Consider the following 24,938-nt stretch of genomic DNA (forward strand, 5'->3'; position numbering starts at 1 on the left):
TTTAGGTTGGGCAGGACCCAGGTGCAGCCATTGGAGACAGAGATAATTAACTAAAAAGCAGCTTTATTGCCAAATCTAGAGGCTCAAAGGAAATACAAAAAACAAAATTCTAGTAAGGAAGAAGTTAGGTACTAGCAGTGTTGGGTAAGTTACTTTAAATTAGTAACTTAGTTACATTACTAGTTACTTCTATCAAAAGTAACTCAGTTACTTCAAGTTACTCGTTACTTTCAAAGTAACTAGTTACTAGGGAAAGTAACTTTGGTTTTACTCAGAATTCTCTTGTTAATGTGTTGCTTCCATAACTTTGCCAGTCTTCTAGCTTGCTTACTTGCCACAAGTGCACTGTGCCACCTACCAATAGAAAGGAAAAGATAATGTGCATATTTCCACGAGAGAAATTCCACGGCTGGACCGTCATTGACTGCTGCCATGATTCTAGCCTACGTCACAGCGTCATGTGCGCCTTTTACATCCAACACAAAAACTGCAGTCGTGATGCTCGTAAATTCTGCCTTCTGAATAGGGAGATGTAGGTAACACCAGACTGCAGATGAGCTGCATACAGGGCTGGACGGGGACAAAAAATCGGCCCGGGCATTTTGACTAGAGACTGGCCCACCATTATAGGAAAAATCATAAAGCCTTTGAATGAAAACAAACGCTGTTGTGACAGTGATGTACACTGTTTTAATGGTATATATGCATCAATCGTTTGTTGTAAGATTGAGATAATTATTTTTTAAAAGCCAGACATTTTAAATGAGAATAAGAAAGAAAAGTATTTCTTTGTGCCCCCCTCTCCCTGTTAATGCCCTACCTGGCCCCCCTGGCAAAACTTTGCTAGATCCGCACCTGCACAGTTACCAGCTGTCAACTACCTAAAAAGGATCCTGGGGTTATCTGTCTCTCAGAAACAGTTCATAACTTCCCTTCAACTCATTTATGTCACCTAAAAGGTAAACCTGTTTCTCCATCACCTGTTCAGCTCTGATGATTCAGTAAGGACATCTCCTGGTTTCATCTTCATGTTTCCCTCTCACCAGATAACCAAACCGACATCATGACCAGCAGCTTTTTTGCAGCTGTGGCTCCAGCAAACATCAGCTGATACTAGAAATTAATATTAAATCAATTCTAACAACAGCTGATCAAGCTTAAAAGTGCTGCTGTTGTTTAGCGCGACATCGGCTGGTTTCCTGTTTCTGGCGCAAAGTGGGCGATAAACAAACAAGAGAGCTGATCAGCTGATCATTGATCAGTTTGCATGATTGAAGTAGAAACGGGAGAGGGAGGGGAGAGAATGAAAGAAGAAGATGCAGCTGTGCAGCAAAGACACAGAATAACTCCAGCTTTGTGTCTTTTTTCATTGTAGCTGAATTACGGGACAAACTGTTCCTTTTCACCTCAATAAGAAATGCGTAATATTTTCTCTGAATACCAGACGGGACGGTTGGCAACTCTAATAACTTATGAACAAAATAAAGTTCAACATCAGTAACATAGCACCCACCCAGCTGTATAGAAACTCCGTCATGCTAGCTAGTACGCAGTATGGAAAAAGTCAGAATAACGAAAATAAACTCCACCTAAACTTGGTTTATATCTGACCCAGATAGACTGCAGGTCATAACTTCTTACCTGAAGTTCAGTTCACACTTGGACCGGCGGCCGCCTCGGGTCTCTTTTCCTTCTGTGTCCCCTTTCCCTCCTCCACCTGCTGCCTCCACCACTTGCTAATGTTATTGAATCTGTGGAAGCTCCGCGATAGCCACCACACGAAGTAACGAGTAACGACCCTATCTAAATCCCAGTAACGACTAACGCGTTCCTGATTTTGGCATAATAACTAGTTACCGTTACCACAATAATAACGTAGTTACTGTAACGCGTTACTTAATAACGCGTTAGTCCCAACACTGGGTACTAGGAACCGGAAACTAGGAAACATGTAAACTACTAAAAGAAAAAAAGGAACTCGCAGAAAAATAAAAAAACACACAGTATGAGCTGATGATGCAACCACGAGCAGAGGGAGACTGAGGACATAATTACAGAAAAACTGAAAAACAAATCTACAGAGAAACAGATACGGGGACAGCAACAATGGAGACAAGAGATAAACAAACATGAAGACGAGGCTGACTAAACACAGGGGAAGACAAGACACTGAAAACTCTAAGATGACTAAGAACTGAAGGCTAACTGAAGCATACTTTATACACAACGTAAATATAACCATGAAACTATGAATCACACAGAATATTCCAACAAACAAGTCCGGAAACACAAAAAGACCCAGTATCAGGACAATTTAGTGTTATTTGACTGAGAATGGAATAAAATACAATAGGTTTCGGTGCATTGACTTGCCATCAGATTAATGTGAGATTTCAAGGTGACTTCTTGAAATTACATATTTGGAGAACAGAATAAGCACAAGAAATGTATGAATGGCTGGTAAGATTCTTAATATCAGATTTTAACTTTCAGCCACAGTAACTGCTGAGTCCTTACTTGGGCTGTAGTGACACTAGAGAAAACAGTGGTTGGGTACCATAGTGCAACAAAAAACTATTACCACTTATGATCTTGCATAGCGTTGCCTTTAAAATGGGTTGCTTCATAGATGGTCATCAGGACTGTGCCCACGTGCTGTCAGCTGCTTTGTTCAAAGTGACTTTGATGTGTCAAAACCACAATAAAACAGCAATTAAGCTGAGTCAATTTGCTATCAGTAAGTAATAGAACGGTTGGGCAGTGGCGTCAATTTGAACCTCACAGATTTGAAACTGAAATTCAGAAAGTCCTCTAGAAGTACTGAGGTAGTTGTTGAAGGTCAGCGGTTTAACTGCAGAATGGTTGGTGCTTCAACATGTCTCTGAATACAACAAGAATACAAAGAGTCAGTAACCAGATAAGTTGTGTCCCCTAGGTCAGCTCATAGGGGCAGAATGATTCAGACTGCCTGAATCAATCGGGATGACAGTGATGTGTCAGTTGGATCCTAAATATTTGGAAATGGGTTGCCTCCAACGCAAGAAACAAGAACAATCACCTTGCGATTGAAAGTTGTTGCCACCTGTAGGTGTTGCATTCTCAAGCTCAAGGTTTGTAGCCACAACTACTTCCATTTGGTCACCGACAACAATATGAATAAATAAATGAAAATAATCAATCTCACGGGCAACCACCAATTTCTTCTTAGTCACATGGAGGTTGCTGCTCAGAGTTTTTTTCCTTATTTGTTCCTGTATTAAGACTGTTTTAAGTGCAGAAGCCCAACCCACCAGCTGTTCAAACCTTCTGTTTACAAGGGGCAGCCAATCAGAAGAAAACTGGCTTAAAGGGAAGGGGAAAGGAGCTAAAATGACTTGGTTCCAACAGAAAATCAACTGAATAGCTGCGCCAAGCCCCGGTATGAGACAAATGATTGTTTTCCAATCATGACTCAATGCAAAGCTACTTTAGTCGAGTCCAAGAATAAAAATATGAAGCAGGAAATGAGCACAACAGGGCCCTTTTAAAAATATTTACCAGAACATGTCATTACCATTTTGCCAGTTTGTTAAATAACAAATTACAGCAACCGCTCAACCAGAATAATGTATGTGTAAAACTTCCAAACTGTAACATTAAATCAGTTAGTCCTCCAAATTCCCCAAACACACCAGAAAACAGGCACAGCTTCATAAAGCTACAGAATTTCCTTCAATATCAGCTTGTTATCACCCCAATTCAACTGTGGCAAACTCACACTCACTGGGTATTTTAATTAAATATGAACTCGTCTGTGTTTTCCCCTCCGGCACAGCGGCGGCACATGGGGGTTCACGCAGGCAGCATCAGAGCTGCCGACGCCGATATGAGAAGAAAACTCAATCAACAATCATTCATGTCCTCAGGGCCTAAAAAGCTGTGGCAACTTAGACGACCAAGTTGTAAGGCTTCAATACTTAGTTACAATAGTTACTTAGTTACAAGTGCGATAAGGTGAAGCGGATGCTCTAAACTAGCCGTGTACATTGGATGAGTTTAAATGCAACAGGCGTTACGCAGGAGTCTGTTGCTGTTTCCTCCTCATTAGAGATATTAATGAGAGCATTCATTGCACGCGTGTGTGTGTGTTGTGTGCGTCTGTGCATGTGACAGAATGATGCATCGGCTTTGTTTAACAGGGAGCACACACACACCTCTGCAGTCATTCATCAAGCCCACTACCTGAGCTGAGGGCAGTCCTCGGGGAGGTGCCGTGAGTTAACACCCCCCATGTCATCGAGTGGCACTTTTATGTCACCCCACAGCACCTACAGCTCATCGACAATTAAGGTGCAACCTAGAAACTCCTACCCCAAAACCCTCTCCACGTTCATGATTAGTTATAGCTGCCACCGAGCTCCATCGCAGGCAGGCGGAGTGTCGAGGTCAGAGAGAGCCAGCAGGTTGCTTTTATCGATGAATCCCCTGCTGCGGTTGATCTCTATCGGATCAGCATTTTGAGCACATCTGTCAGTTGATGATGATGTAATTACCTCAATGCTGGTGGCCTAATTGACTTATAACATATAATTACAAGTGCCTAACCCTGCGATGTGACATGTCACTGTCTTTCTTTTGCATTTCCGTAAGCACAATGAGAGATTGGGCTGAAGCGATGATGAGGAACGCCAGCTGGGGGCTGAAAAGGAGAAGAAAATTCACAGAGCTAGGTGGAGTGACAGGCAAAGTTCTGACCAAAAAAAAAAAAGCGAGAAAAAGCAAGAAAAGAAGAGCTGCCTCATTTTTTATTCCCTCTGTATTCCTGCAACTCATCAGCCCTCCTCTCCTCCCTCTGTTCCCTATTTCTATCTCTCGGCGTCGCTTAATTACACCCAGTGTTTGCACTGTGGGAGTACGGCTGCCACTTATTGCCCTACTTGTTGTTCCCTTTACTCCGCGTGAGGAATAAGCTGGTGGTGGAAGGAGAGGAAGTGGGAGAGAGAGAGACGGGTGGTGCATGTGTGCAGGTGGTGAGGATCGTGGCACGCTCCTCGTTGCTCCTTTGTGCGGTGCAAAACAAGGACACCGCCGTGAAATTATGCAGAAGGTAGATCAGACAAAGCAAACTTCTTTCTCTCCTTCTGCTCTCTCCATTCAGCTTCCCCTCATCCTCCTTTTTGTGCCATATGCAAATAGACATAACGGAGAGAAGCCCACTGCAGCGTGTCCTTCATGTACCGCATCATCAGAGTGTATTGACTTAGAGCGAGAGCCTCGTCTCTCCATAGTTCCTCTCCTTAATAAGCCTTTTCACTTCAGCGTACTTGTTAGCGTTTGGCTTGAAAGGACGTGAAAAGGTACAGAGGCTCGTCTGAGGTGTTCATATGCGACTCAGCAGTGTGCGGGAACTAGAGCAAACTGGTCAAAAATCTTGTTCAATTATTCAGGCTACTCAACACACAACCACTTGAATATGTGTATTTCAAAATAGACGTGTCTTTTCAGAGATCTGAACGTTATGAGTTGTCTGTCCTTCCATGGTAAATGGACTTTTCTTCTACTTGAAGGATGCACCCTACTCTCTGCCCATGACAGGTGGGATAGGTTCCAGCCCTGCCTCGTGACCCTGAATTAGATTATTGGAAGAAAATGGTTGGATGGAGCTTGGAAGTGTTATTTACACTTAGTTAAGTTTTAAAAAGTTGAAAAGAACTAAGCTAATATTATACAAGCAACTTAACGTCTTTTCTTCAGCTGAACGTCTAATATTTACTAAATACTGAGGGCTAAACCGTTTCCCCACAGTCCATCTCTCTCCTGGCACCAGCAGCAGCAGCGTGTCTAAAGCACTGCGCAGTTAGACCTGAAGCTACATGACACACAGCTGCCACACAGCATGCAGTATTGTTGGGTGGATGATAGTCTGTTAACTCCTGAAAAGCAATGACTCTTAACAACCAAGCATGGCTCTGTGTCCTATTCAGTTTAGTAAAACTGTAGTAAAAAGTTAGTAAAGTCACTTGGTAAATTTAAGTAGGTAAATGGAATAATTTTAATCAAATGCCTTAAAATCCACCATGAAAAGAAATATGAGTAAAACCTGGACGTCATTTGGTCTTTTTTTTTTTTTTTTTTTTTACCAGAAATGACTACAGACAGAAACTGGACTTTGATCACTGTCATTGCCAAGGGACTGAATGCAAACATGCTGTCAAAGAACAGGAGAATGAATCCCTGGAGACATTCACAGTTGCTCTCCTTGAGTACTAGTGCCCTCTATAGGCCACATGTGGAGCCTCAGCCTATTATGGCAGTGAGTCAAACACATTTGAGCCACTTTGGTCCAGAGCACATTACAGTATTTTGGACTCTCACAGAGACTAAACCACTAAATATTAAGACCAAATGTGAACAGGACCTGGGGTGTTCTTTTGAAGATGGTGAGTGGAAACCACAATGTGAGATAAGATAAGATAAGATGACCTTTATTAGTCCCACAGGTGGGAAATTTGTTTTGTTACAGCAAAAGTGCAAAGTTATGTAGCAGAAATTAGAAAACACTGGAATGCAATAATGCTATATACAACTGAGTAAGAAAATACAAAAGTACAACTTCGTCAGAAGAAGAATTGTACAAGAATTGCACATACAGCAGTCTTATTGCACGTGTGAGGGTTTGATCAGCTGCAAAAGTCTTTGTTGTGGAGTCTGACAGCAGTGGGGAGGAAGGGAGGAGGGAGGAGAGAGGAGCACTACCAGCCACCACAAGGTTTTTCACTTTTAACAACAGTGTCTATTTACACCAGAAAGACACCAAAGACGAATAAATCAATTTCAAATTTTTGCCCTAGATGCAAAATTATAGCCAACAACATGTAAAAATTCAAACATTGCAAAGAGATTCTGAAAGAGATTCTCAGATTTGAGATTCCTCGCTCTGCTAGATTAACCTTTTTAAGACAACACGTCCCATTTCCTGTTTGCCTGAAGAAAGAATCTGCAATGAATACTGGCAATAAATATGTCTACGCTGATTAAAGCGATCTCCTCTGACATGTTTTGAGGCTGTGACATCGATTGGTTTCTGTACTCACACGTTGAAGCTTCAACATTTGATTGTTGCCACGTTTGTTTATTTGCATCCAGACGCAGCCATGTTTAGACTACAGTGTGGAGCACAAAGGTGCTAATGCAAACTAGTTTCTTTAGCATGCTATAGCCATAATCTTTATAGTTGTAACTCACAGATATACTGTTTAACTCGGTGAAAATATACCACATCTAATAGATACACCTGTCTTCCCTAACTTTTGACCAAATGGCACATACACACACAAATGGTTGAAACATTCAATAAACAAATAGTTAAAGTAGCAAAAAGCAGTGAAGTGCAAGCAGGAAAAAAAGGGGCAGCCACTGACTTGTAATTCTCTGATCAGAGCTATTGATCACTGCGACCTTGGTCAGTCTTGGCTCCATATTATCTCATGTCTTCTCTTAATGTGCTATCGACTGTTCTATCACTCAATTGTCAGCCTGGAGAAAAACATACAGTGTAGACAAAGACAAATAGACAGTGGCAGAGAAGATTATCGCCTCAGCGGCTTTGGCTGCTGAGAAACTGTGTGGCAGTTTGTTTTTTAATCACCTGATCACCTCATATGTTCAGTGCTTGCTTGAAGAGAAAGCCCGTGCAGGCGAGCGCGTTAGGTTCCGTGTAGTATCTGTGTATTGAGTTTCTCCCTGTCAGAGAAGCACAGCTGCTGTGCAGTGCAGTGCCAGGTGCCCTGCTGGTGCTAATGAACCATCCTCATCAGTCCAGTGGCTTAATTAGAAGACTCTGTTTCTTTGACTGCAATCAGCAAAGAGATGTGTTTTTAAAGAAAAGAAAAAAGCAAATGAGAGACACGGCAAATAAACAAACTGCGATGGAGGGAGGGGCTGCGTGCGTGTTTAAAAGTGCCTGAAGTGAACGCCTGGGGGGTAGGGGGCGTGATGAGGTTGCGGGTTGGATCGCTGCAGGCATCCATTCTCCATCTGGTGTGAGCTGCACAGTAACTGACCTAAGAGTGTCCTGCACAAACCCCCACACACACATAGTGCACTAATACCTCATTGTGTGCCATGTTCCAGCGTGATCAGCAGAGCCCCGGGCCTGAAGCTGGTGGTAGAGACCCTGATGTCGTCCCTGAAGCCCATCGGCAACATCGTGGTCATCTGCTGTGCCTTCTTCATTATCTTTGGCATCCTGGGAGTACAGGTGAGAGGGGAGGGGGAAATGGAGAGTATACGCACAGACCTAATGAGAAGACTCTGTAAGCCTGCTTGAGCAATTTGACATGTGATTGAATGCTCGCGCAGGTCTCCACCCTCTCCCGAACCACCTTGGGTGTATGTACATCTGGAAGGGCTATCAGAAAAACAGCTATTTTTTTATGCACTCTCCGACTTATAACTCATAGGCCTGGACGCTTATGTATGCTTATGTGGCCGCAATGAGTTTTCATGGCTAACAGCCCAAGGACCAATCCATACCAACAAGCTCTGTGGCCTTGGTGTAGTTCCAACTCCTGTTTGTCTGCCGTCAGGACATTAATGTCCTTTAACCATCTGTCCAAGTAAAGTAAGGTCATAAAGGGTTAATGGCTGTTATGACACCATGAGGCAGCAGTTGGAATATTCACTCATGAAGTGCAGAATTCAACCTCCAGTGTTCCCAACGCTACCGATCCATATGTTGTCGCTCAGTGTCGATGTGCTTTTGGAGCTTTTTATAGCTTCAGTAAAGCGCATACACACTTTGGCAAAGTACCATATCACCCTAAATTGTGTAATATGAAATACATAAATGTGCTCTCAGGGTTGAACTAAAGCTTTCAAAACCTGGAGTCCAATCACAGCAGGGTCACCTACAAACTTAACAGTGTTTTTGTGGTGGTTCAAATGTATGTGTGTCTGTGTGTTTTCTCCTCAGCTTTTCAAGGGAAAATTCTTCATTTGTCACGGAGAGGATATAAGGAACATCACCAATAAGTCAGACTGCGTGCAAGCCAGCTATAAGTGGGTCAGACACAAGTACAACTTTGACAACCTAGGACAAGTAAGACAATCGAAATGTCAAGATTCCTGATGGACAGACGCATGAATTAAAAAAAACTGATGATGCTGATCACGTTTTTCAACTGTTTTTAACTTTAGTCTGCGTTTACGTTTCAACCCTGTCATCCTTTCTCAGGCCTTGATGTCTCTCTTTGTGCTGGCGTCAAAAGATGGATGGGTCGACATTATGTACGATGGGCTTGATGCTGTGGGAGTTGATCAACAGGTAAATGTTAAATTGCGCACACAAAATGTTGGCAAGTCCCTTGGCTGTTCAATATAATTTCTGGATTTCGTCTAATACAGCCGTACCTGGCAGGCAGTCATTACTTAGAATGAGTGATGAAGACTTCTTAATGTAAAAAAAATCCTCCACATAGAGCTAAAAGAAGATGTTTCTGTCTGCAGTAAGAGCCCTGCACAGAACAGACAATAGAATAAGACACTGAAGACGTCAGATACAGTATTAAAGGAGGAGGTTGCAAAGCAGGTTGCAGCTACAAAGCACTTGTGAGTAAGGTAAAGCAGCTTTGCCAGTTAGATGTGTGGAAGGACATTACTTGGGCCACCAGCTGACGTGGACGGGCATCAACATCAACTGATCTAACCTGATTGTGTCTGACCCGGGTTTGCAGCCGGCCTGAATTAACGTCCTTCCTGATTTTTTCTGTTGTTTTCCAGCCCATAATGAACTACAACCCATGGATGTTGCTCTACTTCATCTCCTTCCTCCTGATCGTCGCCTTCTTCGTGCTCAACATGTTTGTAGGCGTGGTGGTGGAGAACTTCCATAAATGCCGGCGCCACCAGGAGGCCGAGGAGGCCAAACGCAGGGAGGAGAAGAGACTGAAACGCATGGAGAAAAAGAGACGGAGTAAGGAGAAGGAGCTGGCTGGTCGGTAGTCTTTCCACATCTTTCTGAGTCCTGCTTGATTCGAGCTTGAGCCTTTTTTTTTTCCTTTTTGCTTTTTAATTTGATTTGGCCGAATACGGAAAAACGCAATTAGTGAGCTAGTATCAAATATAGTTGCTACTCTGCGGTAGAACTCCCTTTCCTTCGACCATCCTCTTTCCCTTTTACCGTGAGTAAAATGGAAAGAATTCTTAATCCAGTCTGGTGGTCACCTGCTCTGGCTCTGTAGAGTCTGCTGCAGGCTGTGGAGGCTTTTCTTCGACCCCAGCAATAATTAATCAAGCTGGATGTTAAGAAAAGCTCCCACAATCGGCAGGCTCGCAGAATTAGGACTGATGACCGCTGGAGTTAGCCGCCACCCTTTCCCTCCTCCCTTAACTTGCCTGGTCTACCGTAGACACCGTGCTTGGGATGGCCCCTTGGAGCATGCCCAGTGAGTGCTGACAGATGGGGCTTGCATGGTGGTGGGTATACAGAGCTAGAGGGAGGGGGAGTCAATGATTTCATCACCGTGGGCCGAAAAGGAGATGACCCCCCCTCCCTTCCTCTCTTCTGCATGCGGTTTAGTACAGCCGGAGGAGCAGGGATAGACCAAAATCTGGAAGAAAAGGAGGAAGAGTTTCACCTGTAGCTTGTGAGATTTGCTAAGGAGTTAGAGCTAATTTCACGCCTGTCCCACCCTCACCTCCGGCTGTATAGGAGTTGATGACAAACTGCTTTTTTTTTTTTCTTTTTACCTAATTTAATACTTTCCACTGCCTCCTACACCCCACAAAACAGTGCTAGCTTCTGCTAGCATTACCCTTCTTGGGAATTTGAGGCCTATACTCATGCCTGTACAGTATTTTGCCGAACCTATTCCAAAGGCACTTTTTTATATATATGTCTACATTTTGTACAAGGAGCAGTGGACACTTTTTTTTAAGACAAAAGTCAAAAAAAACCAAACCTTTTCATTTCTTTTATATATATATAATTTTATTTGATAATCGGAATGTTTCCGTCGAGCTCTTGAGAAATACAGATGGAAATTGATCTTGCTTTTACAGGAGGTGTCCGCCAAGGCTATCTCATCCAATCAAGAAACTCACCTCGACCCTGTCACACACAGTCTACGTGTACACACAGTATATGTCAAGAGGCCCCTTTAACTCGTCTTCTTCCACATCTCTGAGTTTCTTTCCCTGCTTTTTTTTCTCCTTCTCTGATTTTTTCTCATTGAAACGGTTCTCTTCTTAATTTCTGGCTCAGTATTTTTTGCCAGGATGCTTTTTTTGTTTTGGTCTTTAGGGTGGCTAAAGGGCAAGATGTTGATTCCTTAGTAAAACGGCAATACGAAAATGAAAAGTTGCTCATAACAGTTGCAGTTGTAACTCGACAATTTGTAAAGCGGGTGTTTTTGAGACCTTTGGTTTGTGACATGTGAACGTTTTTCATCCAAAGAACTGGACTCAGAATCTCTGGAAAGACGAAAATAACCATAGGCACACAAACCAGCTTAACCTTTCATCGCTACCTTCTAAGCCTTACTCCATCCCTCTTTCCCTCTTTCTATCTCTTTGACTCTCTTCTGTCTCTAACTTTCAGCCATCTTTCCTTTCTCGCTTTCTTCGGCCTCTGCCTGACTAACACGCTCTCATTCCTCTAGATTTATTGGTTCCGGGGGTGAGTTGGGCCCTCTCTGACGGCACACTGAAAGGTACAGAGTTTCCAGCATGTTCTGTGTGTCCCTTTTTAAAACCCCACACCGCCACCGACCACGACCACCCATTAATGGTGGCTAGGGTTAATAAGTTCAATGATCACGGGAGGTAGGGCCCCATCTTGCGTCCCCGCCCCCCTGCCTCTCTCCCATCAGCTCTCAGTCCGCTGGACATGCTGTTACCTGTTTTCTCTGTCGTGCCTTTGTCTTTCACAGCTCTTCCACACCGCTCGTGATCCATCCACTGTTCACAGCACCGCACCGCTGCTGCTGCACCACCAACACCACAAGAAAGGAAGACTTTGGTGTAAAATTAAATTAGCAGGGAAACTCAGGTGGCGAGAGGGAGAGAAGGGAAAATGATGTTTCCACATAAGAGTGTTTTCCAGACAGACGTGGTGTAATTCTCTCAGTATATGCTTATGATGCTCTTTTCTTTTAGTTACAATAATATTTTTTCTCAGCACCAAAGCCATTTTGTCATTTGAAAGCGTGGTGACATTTTTAGAAGAAAGTGTTACAAACTGAGAACATAAATGGGCATAAAAGTATACTTTAGCATAGCCGTGCTTTAAGCTAACTCTTATTGTCAGCATGCTAACATACGTAGATTCGATAAACGCAGTATTTGACATTTATATTATTTAGTTTACTGTTTGATTGAAACACAAACCTCAAGGTGGCACTGGAGGAAACTTCTCGAGATCACTACAGTAAACAAACGTTAACATAGAAGTTTAAGTAAGTAAAATTGAGCTGTCGGTGGCTCTAGACGAAAAATCGCTACCACACTCGCTAGTCATTCATCATCTTGGATTCAAACAAGACTGTAAACACTTTGTTCGATATTTCACTCTGAATGAAAGTGATCAGCTGATAAGTGGAGTCATGAAGTTAGTAAAACCGGCCAAGAATCTATAAGCAGCTCTACTTTGACTTTGAGATCTCAGCAATCTTTTGTTTTCTTGGTTTAGTGCAGCTAAACTCAGATAAGCGTAGTGTGACAGATGTTTACTTTGATGACACCAGCATTATGTGGGAGTAGGTCACGGATAATAGGTACTGATTTGTAAATAACTGGACATGTGTCACGGCGAGGTGTGCCGGTGTGTTTGTTAGAGCGGACACTGGAGGAAGGAGCTGGTTTGCAAACAGAAGGCGAGTCTTTATTTCAGCTGAAAATATGAAACTATGAAACACCAAGAATAACTGTGAGAAACTATAACTGACTATGATAACAAAAGGTAAAACTATGAGTATGACTCAGACTGTGACTGGGACTGTGACTAGATGATATGAGGGAAATTGGCAGACGTCCCAACAATGAACAGTAAGAGACACATGACTAGAATACACACATGAGGTGATCTGGGGAAGTGGAGACACAGCTGACTAGGATGAACATAATGATGCACAGGAAATGTAAACTAAAACACAAAGACATGGAAACTGGACTTTCAAAATAAACAGGAAAACATGACAAGACACAGGCATGACAGCATTAACCGGGCAGACCAGAAACATGACAGATAAGACACAATAAACAACAAGGGGAACTGTAACACATGGGAAGATGGCCCAAAGGAGACCTGCTAAACAACGAATGACTACAACTAAGGAAGCCAGGATCTAAAAGTACTAACTATAAACAATGAATATCAAAGTACAAGAAAACACGAAGCGCTGGGTCATACGACCCGAGACTGTGACAACATGAATAACTTGAGCTTGATATAATATATCAACAGTATATTTCTAACTAGGCAGCTCATTCTCTTTCTCTTCATACTTTATTTAAAGATAGAACACATTTTGGGGTCGACTTGAAAGAAAGGTAGATGTGAAATGTAAAAGTGAGGTCAGAGGTCAAATGTGACCTGATCTTAGCTGTAAACTAAGCTAAGATGTGATGTTAAGAATCCCCATATACCAGATCTTTTCCTACATTTTGCCAATAGAAACAAAGGCAGCTGGATTTTAAGCAGAATTTTAAAGATAAAAGACATTTTAATGAAGGTTTGACCTTAATTGACCTTGAGGAGAGGTCATATATCATTCCCTGTATGCCAATATATTGTCAATACAAACAATGGCAGTAAGAAAAATAGTTTCAAATAGCTCTGTGTAACATTTTTATTACTTTGACTTTCAAATCAGCCTACTGAATTTAGTGAAGGAAACGTCAGAGCTCAAATGTAACATGACATTTGAAATCTTCCTGCAATACTTTTATATGATAACAACACACACCACACTTATAAGAATCATAGTTTACAAGTTGACGCTACCATGCCAAGTCTTATTGATCAGCAACAAAATATGGTAAGCTACGGAGCCCCGCAAGGGACGTTGGAGAAAGGAAAAAAAAAAAGATGGACTTTTGCGAGATGTCCCTTGCAGGGCTCCGTAGTAACACATCAAATAAACAGGGCTTGAATTTTTCTAATCTTGATGTTTAATAAAAAAGTCTTTTAATTTTCTCAGTTTCCCCCGCTGGTATCAAAAACTACAGAGTATTTCAGCATCAAGTTTGAAATTCTAGTACCGCAAGCTGCGACAACACTAGATGATAATACCGATCCTTTTTTGTTTTACACTGTTTACCATTTACTAACAAGTTCTGGCAAACGTATTCGGTACTGATCAAAAAAGTTACTGACCTATCAAAACCAATAGGAAAGAAGCTAAAGACCAGTTTTGATTACTCAGAATTATTCGTTAAACTTTAATAATGTGTTGGATTTCTCTCTCTTGCGTTGTGTCTTGTAACTTCAGCTCACTGCTGTCACTATAGATTGGTACCAAAAAGGTACAGGTAAAATCATCTATTAAGGCTTACCAGCCTCTATTAAAAGGCCACAGAGATTCAATCAAGAAATTTCTGTTATTTGGTCCCTGAATCTTTGCTTAGTTTAGAAATCTTCATTTAGGACATCCAGAATCAGAATGTGTAGATGTTGCTATATTATTAAACTGAAATCAGCTCCAGCTTGTTTCGCTCAAAGGTTTAAACTGTTCCTTTGGTCTATTTCTACTTTATCACGTGTGCATCGTTATTAAATCATGATCTCAAATAGAATAAAAGAATGTCCGATTCACTGGGAAACACTGTGTGCAAAGGTTGCATCGGTATGAGTTGTGATTAGCTGAGACCACAGCAGGTTTGTTCACAGCAGCTGCCTCTTGTTGGGCATAAAAGGTCATCCTGGGGCGGTGTGACCACTGCCTGAATTGTCACAAGTAGTTTCCATGGAAATCTGCTAAAGGTATTGTTATGAAAGATGGAAGCTGCTGAGATCTTGTGAATGAGAGTTGGTGTGAGTAGGCTTAGCTATATCCCGATGGTCCCATCATCGCCTCGGTTTACTTACAGCAGGTAAGCGGGAGTGGTGTCTGTTAATTTGCGGCACGTTCCTGGAAGGCAGACCCGGCTGTGTTGCTTTGTATTCTTGTGTGCATCTGAGTGTGTCGGGGAGCAGATGGCTGCAAAACAGGTTGTGAAATATGCAGGAGCAGCTATCTCATCCTCAAATCCCCCCCCCCCTCCTCCTCTCAGTGTGGATGAATGTCTGACCCCCACAGCCTCTCTGTTGATCCTTTTTTGCCTCAGTCTCTTGTAACATTTAGGTAGTTTTACCCAAAAGGTAATTACAGTACTGACACAAACACAAAAGTCGAACAGAAAAACCATGCCTGCACACTGTGTATGTGTATTTGAGGTGTCCAGCACACTCCACGCGTGTGGGGTCGTTATCATTTGTAGAGACTCAATGGAAGAGTGGAACAAAGAGAGAGGAAAAGAGGTGATCAAGGAGGTGCATTAAGATTTCCACTGATGATGCAGGGAGGGGGAAAAGATATGCACGTGGGTGGAGGGGGTGGCAGAGTTACACAAACACTGTATCAGGCTGTAATAATGCAGTGATGTAAGCACAGACAGGTGCACGCTGAAGAAGAAGTGGCGATGCATTGTGACATGCAGAGAGCGAGCGCAGGAACACCTAAGGCTAAATTTGAAACTCTGCCCTGTTGTTGGAGTTGACTTGTTGTGTTGAGTCACAGTCAGCTGGCTGTGGCAGACACATCCAGTGAAGCTACAGTGCACTGCATGGTGTATGCAGCAAATTGTAAATATAGCTGCGTGCTGCTTCCTCCCTCTCGAGGAGCTACCACAATGATAGCATCATCAGGGTAATGATGCTCTTAGTGTTGATGCCTGAGTCTATAGGCTGTTGGCTGTGATTATGCAGCCATAGTATTAAATGTAGTCACAGTTACTCTATAAAAAACTCTATAATGTCTTTTACAGTAACAATTTGAAGCTTGCGGACCTGAGAAGAAAGGCCCAAGTTCCCAGACCCCATCGTGTTGTCAAATTAGTGTAGAAAGTCTAAAACTGAGAGGAATTAAACTTTCAAAAAATTGTAGGGTTGCAAAGGAAATCAGCATAATTTCACTGCACTGCTTGGTTAATTCTGCAGATCTGCTCGTTATCTGTATTCCATACTTCGAAGTAGCCAGATAGCTACATTTCATTACCACTGTACATGTTATAGAGCTACCAAAAATACTGCTGTAATACAGTTTAAAATGTATATTTTATACCAAGGAACCAAAACGCTACCTTCTTATACTGCACAGAAGTTGTAAGAAAGCGGTCAAACCAAATCATAGAGTTACAAAGTAAAAGCTAAACAATGAGAACAGAAACTATGAAACAAAGCCCAAGACATTCGCTTCCTCTTAGATCAGGGATGTCAAACTCAAATACACAGTGGGCCAAAATTCAAAACTGGAACAAAGTCGCGGGCCAACGTTAATATTTATTGAAATATATTTATTCCTCCAGATATAAGAATGAATCTTTTCTTATGGACTCAAACACGTTTTGCTGAAAAACTGAATATGGAACAAGCAAAGCTTAATACTAAACTATATATATATTAGCTGTATAATACCAGTAGGCCAGCTCTAATAGTAATTTGGTATGGCTTCGCGGGCCAAATGTAATTAGGCTGCGGGCCAAATCTGGCCCGCGGGCCAGAGTTTGATGACGTTTTTACCCCTCAGTCTTAAGGATGATGGGGTATTGTTGTCATGGCTTTCGGGTGGCTTTTAAAACAGGATGTTTAAACTGATACCAGAGGAGCTAAAAGTCTTGGACATCTTGAAAAAAGATTAATTAAAGTGATATAAAAGTGATGTACCAAACTGTAATGATGGCTGAAATAAGAGTAATGAAAAAAAAGATGTATCCTTATAGAGGCATCATTGTAAAATCCACAGTAAGTTTGTAGAACACAGATATCTTTAATGAAACAATAATTTTCTTGTTCTGTTGTAGTATCTGCTTCTAGCATTATTTGAGTGTGTTTACATACACATAATATGGACCGTGCAGTGTAAGTGTAGTTCTGTGAGGCTAAACAGAGAATAAAAGTTGTAATTAGGAGTAGAGAGGAAAGTAACGGGCACGGTTTAGAGAAAAGCTTTGAAAGCTGCAGTATATTTGAATATTTGAAGGTGAATGTGTTGTGAATTTGTAAGGTGATGACATGCTAACTGTTTATGACTAGAATTTAAAGTCGTACTTTTAATTTGCATGTGTTTGTGTGTTCGTGTGTGTGTGTGTGTGTGTGCGCACACCATACTCCGGCTATAAGTCAAGTCTGAGGGAACCGTGGTTCTGTCGTGTTAACAGATGGCCCTCGGCTTCCCAAACACGCCGAACAGATCGCGCTGTATCCCAAGCAGCTCTGGCTGGGTCAGCCCCCACATGAATTCACTCTATCATAACACACTTGTCATCACATCTCACCCCAAACAGTGAGCTGATCAAGAAATACAAGTGCAGGACAGCGTAATATAAACCCAGAATGCTGCAAACAGTCGCACACAAGCATGGCTATCTGTATACCTTCACATTGACTCTCTGCTGTTTATCTGTCAGGTTTAACAGCTGTCCCTTTTTGCAACTTTATCTTTTTGATATAGGATTGCATGATTTTAACACTGACCACATATGTTTTGAGCCGTTTCCATCTCTGTTGGTGGTCTCACGTTGCTGTGGAAACTGGCATATTTAAGAGCTGATTGCCAGCTGATACTTTTCTGTAAATCAGCCTCCTACTCTGAGCCCAACAACAACACTTTCATGCTGTTTATCCACTAACCTTTGTGTTGTGGGACATGGCAGATTAATATTATTATTATTAATATATCCTGTGAACTAAATGCAATGTCATTAGCAGCAGATTGCCTTAGTAAATCTAGTTTTTATTTTAGTTAACGAAAAAAAATGTTCATATCTAGTTGTAATTTTTAGTTTTGTGTTACTTAACCATAATAACCTTGTTGTTCCTCAATCAACTGTGTTAACATCAGCATAAAAACAGGAGCTTCACTGCATGGTTTTCCATGGTTAAGCAGTTCCTGTGGGTGTGATGTGTTGATGGCCCAGTAGTTTTGTCCTTATCCGGTCATTAGATCTGATGTCATTAGCAATGTCTGGGCCCAAACTCCGCTGCAGGTCCCAAAGTCAAAAGATCACGCAGGATAACTGAGTTGAAAAACTGTCTAAATTCTGTCATCTTTAATAAAATGATCAGTGTGGATGCTCTACCAGGTGTAACAATTAAGTTTAACATCCAGGCATCCATGAAAACGGAATTTATTAAATTTAGTTAGAAGTTAGCAGGAAGTTAGCTCGCTAGTTTCCACCTAAATGAAACACACCATGTTCTGACTGAGGGATTTATGAAACAAATTAAGACGTACAGCTCTGCTATCACTTCCAACATAAATGAAGACAAGAAACTAAACAGCAGTGACATTTGTAGGGTTAATGAAGTTTGGCTAGCTGGTATATAATGATGTGCTACGTGGTGGCTAGCACACAGCTATGTTAGCATAATATAAACAGTGAAACTGGAGGATGAACGCTAACTTTTTTCCACTCGATAAAAGTTAACGTTCCCAATGGTTAAGGACAAATGCAATCACATGGCAGGATGCTGTAAACGGACCAAACTTCAGTCAGGAGAACAACTGAGATAATGCATCCACAATACAAGGTTAATCATTAATATACTGCTGCATGTGCTGGGCTGTAGTTACATCGTAGGGTTTTAATAACTGAGCTTTAAAATGAACAGCGGTAATAAAAACCGAGAGAGGCCGACAGTGATCACTGACTGTTTTTAGGGGCTTTTTGAGATTAAATAGAACAAGATACAAATCATTAAAACATGATAAAAGCACAACAGCCTTATTAAACGCAGGGTAGTTTGGGCCCGTAAGCAGGGTTCATCACGTCATCACTTAAAGACGGGATAGTGAACACTCGTACATTCCTATAATAAGCTCATATTTCCCCATGTAGATTAATGAATTTCATGTTTATTTTTTTGTATAAATTTAAGTCACATATAGTAATAAGTGATAAAAATAAACCCAATGTAATTAGTATGCTCTACTGCAGCGGTCTCTAAACCCCGGGCCATGGAGCGGTACTGGTCCATGAGTCATTTGGTACCGGACCAATCGTTATTGTTATTTTCTTTAGCGTTTTTATCGTTAACTCAGTTTCCGTGGGTCTTTTCCTGTGTGTTTTAAATAAATCTTCTTTTTTTTGTACCGGTACTGGTTGTATTCTGTTGTATTTATCCGTAACACCTTAAAGGCCGGTGTCTTTATTGTCAGACATAAACCAGTCGGTGGCGCAAAAAAAGTTGGGGAGCACTGCTCTACTGAGTTCTTAGGCTTTTTTTCACTGAGCTCCAAATACATGTAAATGTATATCAAGGTTCACAAAGTTTTCCAGCTTTTTAAACTTCTGACACCAACTATAAACACACATTTTGCTTAGCATCACACAGAGGAAGTTTTTAATCTCAAGGGAAAACTTGACAGGGCTTCATTGCTTCCCCACATATATAACGGTTTCTCTATTTGCAAAAAGTGTGCCCACAGCGCTGCAGATAACTGCGCAGGCGGTTGATGTGGACAATATGACTGTTGTATTCTTCATGTCGAGTTATAAAACTTCACCATCTTAAGTTGGGTAGTTTATTCTTATGCCACGCTGCTAATCTTTGCTGTCGACACACGTCCAGCAGTTAACAAGAACACAAAGATAATGGGATCATCCCCTCTCACGTTGGTTCCCCTGGCACCAAAAACATACACTGTGACATCCAAAAAACATTAGCGTGGGTACACAAAGCAGCTTGACATTCCATGAATAGCTTTCTTCATCTATTAGCTTGGCGCGCATACACATATACACAAGGAGCCACACAAAGCCAGCCGGTGCCAATCCATAGCTGTATCTGGGTCAGCGCTAACAGAGATGAATCGAACAGAAGTTTCACATCGCCCCTCTTTCTTTCTTTCTTTCTTTCTTTCTTTCTTTCTTTCTTTCTTTCTATTCCATCGCTGTAGAAATGTAATTAATAACTGCAGCACTTTAGGGAGAGGGTGAATGGGAGAAGGAAGAGAGGCAACAAAAAAAAGTCTCAGAGGGGAGCAGGATGTGGGGGAAGGAAGTGAAAGACAGAGAGACAGGCAAGAAATCCCAGAGATTCACCTCAGGGGTGTAAAAGTTTGATGCCACAAGGTGTAAGTAGCAGTGTTTAGTGAAGTGTTAAATGCGATGAATCTTTCATAACTTTTGGCGGTTAGCAGCAACTGGACGCTGTGTTACCTAGAGCAGTATCCTAAACTGTAATAATATGTTTTGAAGTTACCTCATCCAGGATGCAGTGAATGAAGCTAATTTGTTTTGGTGCAATATTACATATATTCATTAATCTCTGCTTGTGGTGGTGTGAATGAGGGATGATTGATATGTACTGAAAAAAGCGAGAATGCAAACTCAAACATCAAAAAGCATCGAATGACTAATGAAGTTCATTCATTTGCACAGAAGGCAGCGTTTTAACTTTAATAAATGCTTCAACTATTCTGACAGAGCCTGTAGTAATTACATAGGTTGACTGAAAAGCTGTAAGTAGTTTGTGGGAGCTGCGGGGAGGGGAATGCGCCAACAACACTCACTATGAATGTTTCATGTTGGAAACTTTCTCCATGAATATTTTATCTGCAGAAATGTCAAAAAGAGAGCAGCATGGAGCAGAGTGGGCAGACAGCCTAATATCGTAGCGCTGCCCTGCTGCACCGAATGTAGTGATGAAAGAGACATGAGGCAGATTTTTTTTTTCTTTCTTATTTCTCCTGGGGAGAGTTATTTATGCAGAGGGCCATAACTAAAAGCTGTGTCTTAACCATTGTGTGTGTGTGTGCAGTGTAGTCAAGAAGAAACACTCAGTTGGAACGCCAAAAGCTGTGTCATGAGCTGCACGTGCTCATTGTTATGTTTGGCCGGGTCAAACAACATCATTTGATGAAATATATTTGTGACATTTTTCCACTTTTGTGTAGTTATGAGCTACTTGGTGGTAAAATATTCACTACCTTTTTACCTGATTTATTGTACTAAGTGGGGCAAGTTAGCATAACTGCTTGAGTTCTGCAGGTGATTTGCTAACAATGCAGAGACCAGTGCAGTCTATCAAAAGCAGCACAGATATTCAGTGTCAAGACTCAGTAAAGAGCTGCGGGGTAGAGCCAGCCTTGGCACAGCACTCATAGCTTTGAGTTACCCATCTGCAGTTATTACGTGTTTGTTCTGATAACAAATCCTTCTGGCAACTGTTTTTTTTTCTTGCATTATTAATTTGAAACAATTTTCTGTAAACTACCTGCTGCAAACTCATTTATGATTCATTTAAATATTCTTCTCCCCAAATTGTGTGTCCTAAGGAGGAAACTTGTAAAATACTTACAATACAATAAGGCCAGCTGTACCAACCCCCCCCCCCCCCCAAAAAAAAATATGACATTAACGCCATAACCGCATTGACATGGAAAATCTCCATTAGCGAGTTAACACAGATCACCCCGTGCGTGGGGCTGCACAGTGTCAACGCGTTAGCACGGTTAGCTCGTTAACACGTTAGCGCTGTGCAGCCCCACTCATGGGTTGATCCGCGTTAACTCGCTACTGGAGATGTGCCGTGTTAATGCAGTTATGCCGTTAATGTCATTTTAACGAGATTAACTCTGACAGCACTAATAATTGTAATTTTTTTAGCACCAAGGAGAGCCCAGTGTGGTCCTTGATTTTTAGTGATGTAATCAGGATGATTAACTCAAAGCATAAATACAGTGTAATATAATATGTATCATATACCATCTCCACCAACTTTGTTTAGTAAATTAGCTTAGCAAGTTTGTGTGAAGCTGATAGAAATGTCACTGATTGGTCATTAATGTTAAATTTGTCAAGTTTTCATGAACCAAAATCTATTAGAAAAACGTTTCTTGCAAACTAAAACAGAGTAAATGGCATGTAGTCGTTGATGGTAACAATCTTGATAATCCCTCAGTCAAACTATTGGAATGTCAATGACAACCTTAAATCTTATTTTCCATTTTCAGATTTTGCGTACATATTTCTGCGTAAATGCAGGAGCGCTGAAGGATTTTAGCATTCTTGTTGATTCAGGAACATGCGAGATTTTTGGCTTTTTGCTTAATAAAACAAGTGGAATCACAGTCTATCAGTGTCTAGTGCGTTGTTGTAAAAGCTTACTCAGACATTTCATATGGGACCTTTTTCTTTCTGTTCTTAAAAGTAGATTAGAGCTTGTCTTAAAGTATGTATCAGTCTTTAGCAAGTATAGCAGATCTGTTATGGAGATGCCTTTTGTGTGGTTTACAGCTGTATGATGAGTGGTTGTAACGCGAAATATTATCTGAAAGTGTAGACAAAAACAAAAAGTTGGCATCAAATATCAAGTCCAGCCTTCGCCCAAGAAAGGGTGAAGACATTAAAATCAAGGTCTTGCTGTTGTGCATATTGTCGCTCTCAACATAAACACAAATGCAGGTAAAGGAAGAAGGGTTAAACGCAGTCATTATGCTATTATGAAGCTTCCCATCCGTCCTGTATCTTGTTCTCACCGTTTTCCCTGTTATTCCGCCTTCCACTCACTCTGTCCAATTGCTTGCATTCACCATTCAGTCCCCCATTTCAATTGGTCCATCCTGCTCAAGTATGACTCAGAAAGGTGTGTCGGTCTACTATGTGAACCAGCACAATGTGTGTCAGTGTGGGTGTGTTAAAGAGTGCTGGCACGAGTGGGTGTTACCATGCCCTGTCATTTTGAACGATGTCATGTTTTCTTATTTACCTCTTCTCCTCTGGACTTTTCAGTTTGCTCTGCTGTTCCTCTGCGCTGCTCTCAAATCTGATGCGAATTCCGTCCTTCGCTGTTTTTGTCTTTTTCTCACCACTGTGTCGCTTCCTGTCTCTTTTGATGTTCTAAGCAGGACAGCAGAGCATTCAGGAATTCCACTTAAATCTTTTTTTGACTGTAACTATTCATATTGACAATCTTTTTTTTTTCTTTTTTTTTTAGACTCAGTGTTTGCTGGATATCAAAAATGGACATCCGGTCCTTGACAATGACGGTTGACATATTTTTTTCCGGCAGACGCTGAGTCTCAAGGTTTATTACTGAACCATTCACCATGAAGGATAGGGGCATAAAAGCAGCCACCGCATCCACCCAAACACCTGCCCCATAACTGTGTTACTTATTTCCCTCCGACCTTTAAAATGCATCGTAGCTGCTTTTAAGTCCCGTGTCCTGCTCTTCCTTTCACAGCCATTCCCATTCCAAACTTCTAAGTCCACTTTAATCCCTACATCTCATCCTTTACTTCCATCCATATCAATTCACACTCCTTATCCCACTATTCCAATCAGCTGTAAATGTCTGACAGAGCCTTCAGATACATTGAGAAGCGATCCAGCAGCCATTACACCAATGAATCAAAGCCAGAGCAGTGCCTCGTATTGTTTTCAGATTCATTGTCAGGCCTCCTTTTCATGAGAGTAGTCGACACGGCATCCCTTCCACCTCACAGCTTACTCAGGACACCCTCACATGATCACCAGCTTCTGAGAAACTTTAGGCCCTTTTTGTTCCAGAACCATACGTCACATATCCAATCAAACCCAACCTGCCCTCACCCACACGGTCACAGGATACCCATAGTGCTGTGCTATGGGGTTCTTTACCATCAGTCCGACAACCAAGGACCCTTATTTTGTCTGTATTTCCCAAAACAAGACCACCTCGAAAATGTATGCCTTCATGTTTTTGAGTGTGGCCACGTCCAAAAGCAACTGCCAGGCCAAAATCCTAATCTTTTTAATGCCACCTCCCACAAAGGAGATGGTGAGTAAGGGAAGGTGAGTAAATAAAGAGGAAAACTTGGTCTTTGAGTTGTTTTTGGACAGGGAATTGTTTATGTCCTGTTAATTCTAAGAGTTTTTTCCTCCTGTTTGACAGACCCTTGGGCAAAATTTCAGCAGGGTTTTTAGATATCCTTTAGATGCACTTAAAATCATTAAAGTAAACCTAAAGCCAAATGTCCACTGGATTGTGGATCTGCATTCGAGCTGAGCTACATTCTTGTAGTGTATGCAGGAAATGTTTCAGGGGTGGAGCATCATCCAGCCTGTTTTCTAAGATACTTTTCATTTTCTGTATTTTACTCTTTTAAGTGTGCCAACAAATGCTTTTGGGTAGTGCTTTAACTACTGGTTGACCTCAGAACCTGGTAGCCACTGATAAACCTCAAACGTCTATCCTTAACTAAGACAGCTTGTTTGAGATGGAGGTTGTATTGAGGGCTGTACTAAGTACTAAGGCAGTGTATACTCTAACTTGAATAAGGGTGACATTTATCTTTTGTCCTGCCTCCCTCCTCTCACCTGCTCTCAGGGAGTTTTTCCTTCCCACTGTCACCAAGTGCTCGCTCATAGGAGGTTGTGTGATTGTTGGGGTTTTTATAATTGTAGAGTCTTTAACTTCCAATATAAATTAGGTGACTGTTTCAATTTAGTGCTATAAAAATAAATTGAGTATAAAAAAAAAATTGTCAGTGAGAACGAAAAACTCCCTTTTAACAGGAAGAAACCTCCAATAGAACCAGACTCAGGGAAACAGGACAAAAGACAGACTGTGGATCAGAGCCAGAGATTAATAACAATAACATGATGATAAGACAGAAGAAACTGAGACAGGCTAAAAAAATTACTAAAATTATTATGAAATTATAACATTTTGGGGTAAAAAAAAAACAAAAACTCATAAAGACGGATGAATGGAG

General features: G+C 41.5%; 1 protein-coding gene across 12 annotated transcripts in view; it reads left to right on the forward strand.

Annotated features, from left to right (window-relative positions):
* The window catches only part of cacna1g (calcium voltage-gated channel subunit alpha1 G), a 320,435-nt gene that overhangs the window by 258,474 nt on the left and 37,023 nt on the right, over nt 1–24,938 (forward strand). For 7 of the 12 annotated variants that reach the window (XM_087845309.1, XM_087845318.1, XM_087845320.1 and 4 more), the window contains 5 exons: nt 8,113–8,239; nt 8,954–9,079; nt 9,215–9,304; nt 9,760–9,952; nt 11,640–11,690. In XM_087845309.1, the coding sequence (XP_087701435.1) occupies nt 8,113–8,239; nt 8,954–9,079; nt 9,215–9,304; nt 9,760–9,952; nt 11,640–11,690 (587 nt within the window). Of the gene's footprint in view, nt 1–8,112; nt 8,240–8,953; nt 9,080–9,214; nt 9,305–9,759; nt 9,974–11,639; nt 11,691–24,938 lie in introns of all 12 variants that reach the window. The other 5 variants (XM_087845313.1, XM_087845314.1, XM_087845321.1 and 2 more) reach the window with 2 other exon arrangements.

The sequence above is a fragment of the Neolamprologus brichardi genome, chromosome 8, assembly GCF_056152115.1.
Source record: "Neolamprologus brichardi isolate AB-2024 chromosome 8, ASM5615211v1, whole genome shotgun sequence".
In the NCBI taxonomy this organism is placed as follows: Eukaryota; Metazoa; Chordata; class Actinopteri; order Cichliformes; family Cichlidae; genus Neolamprologus; species Neolamprologus brichardi.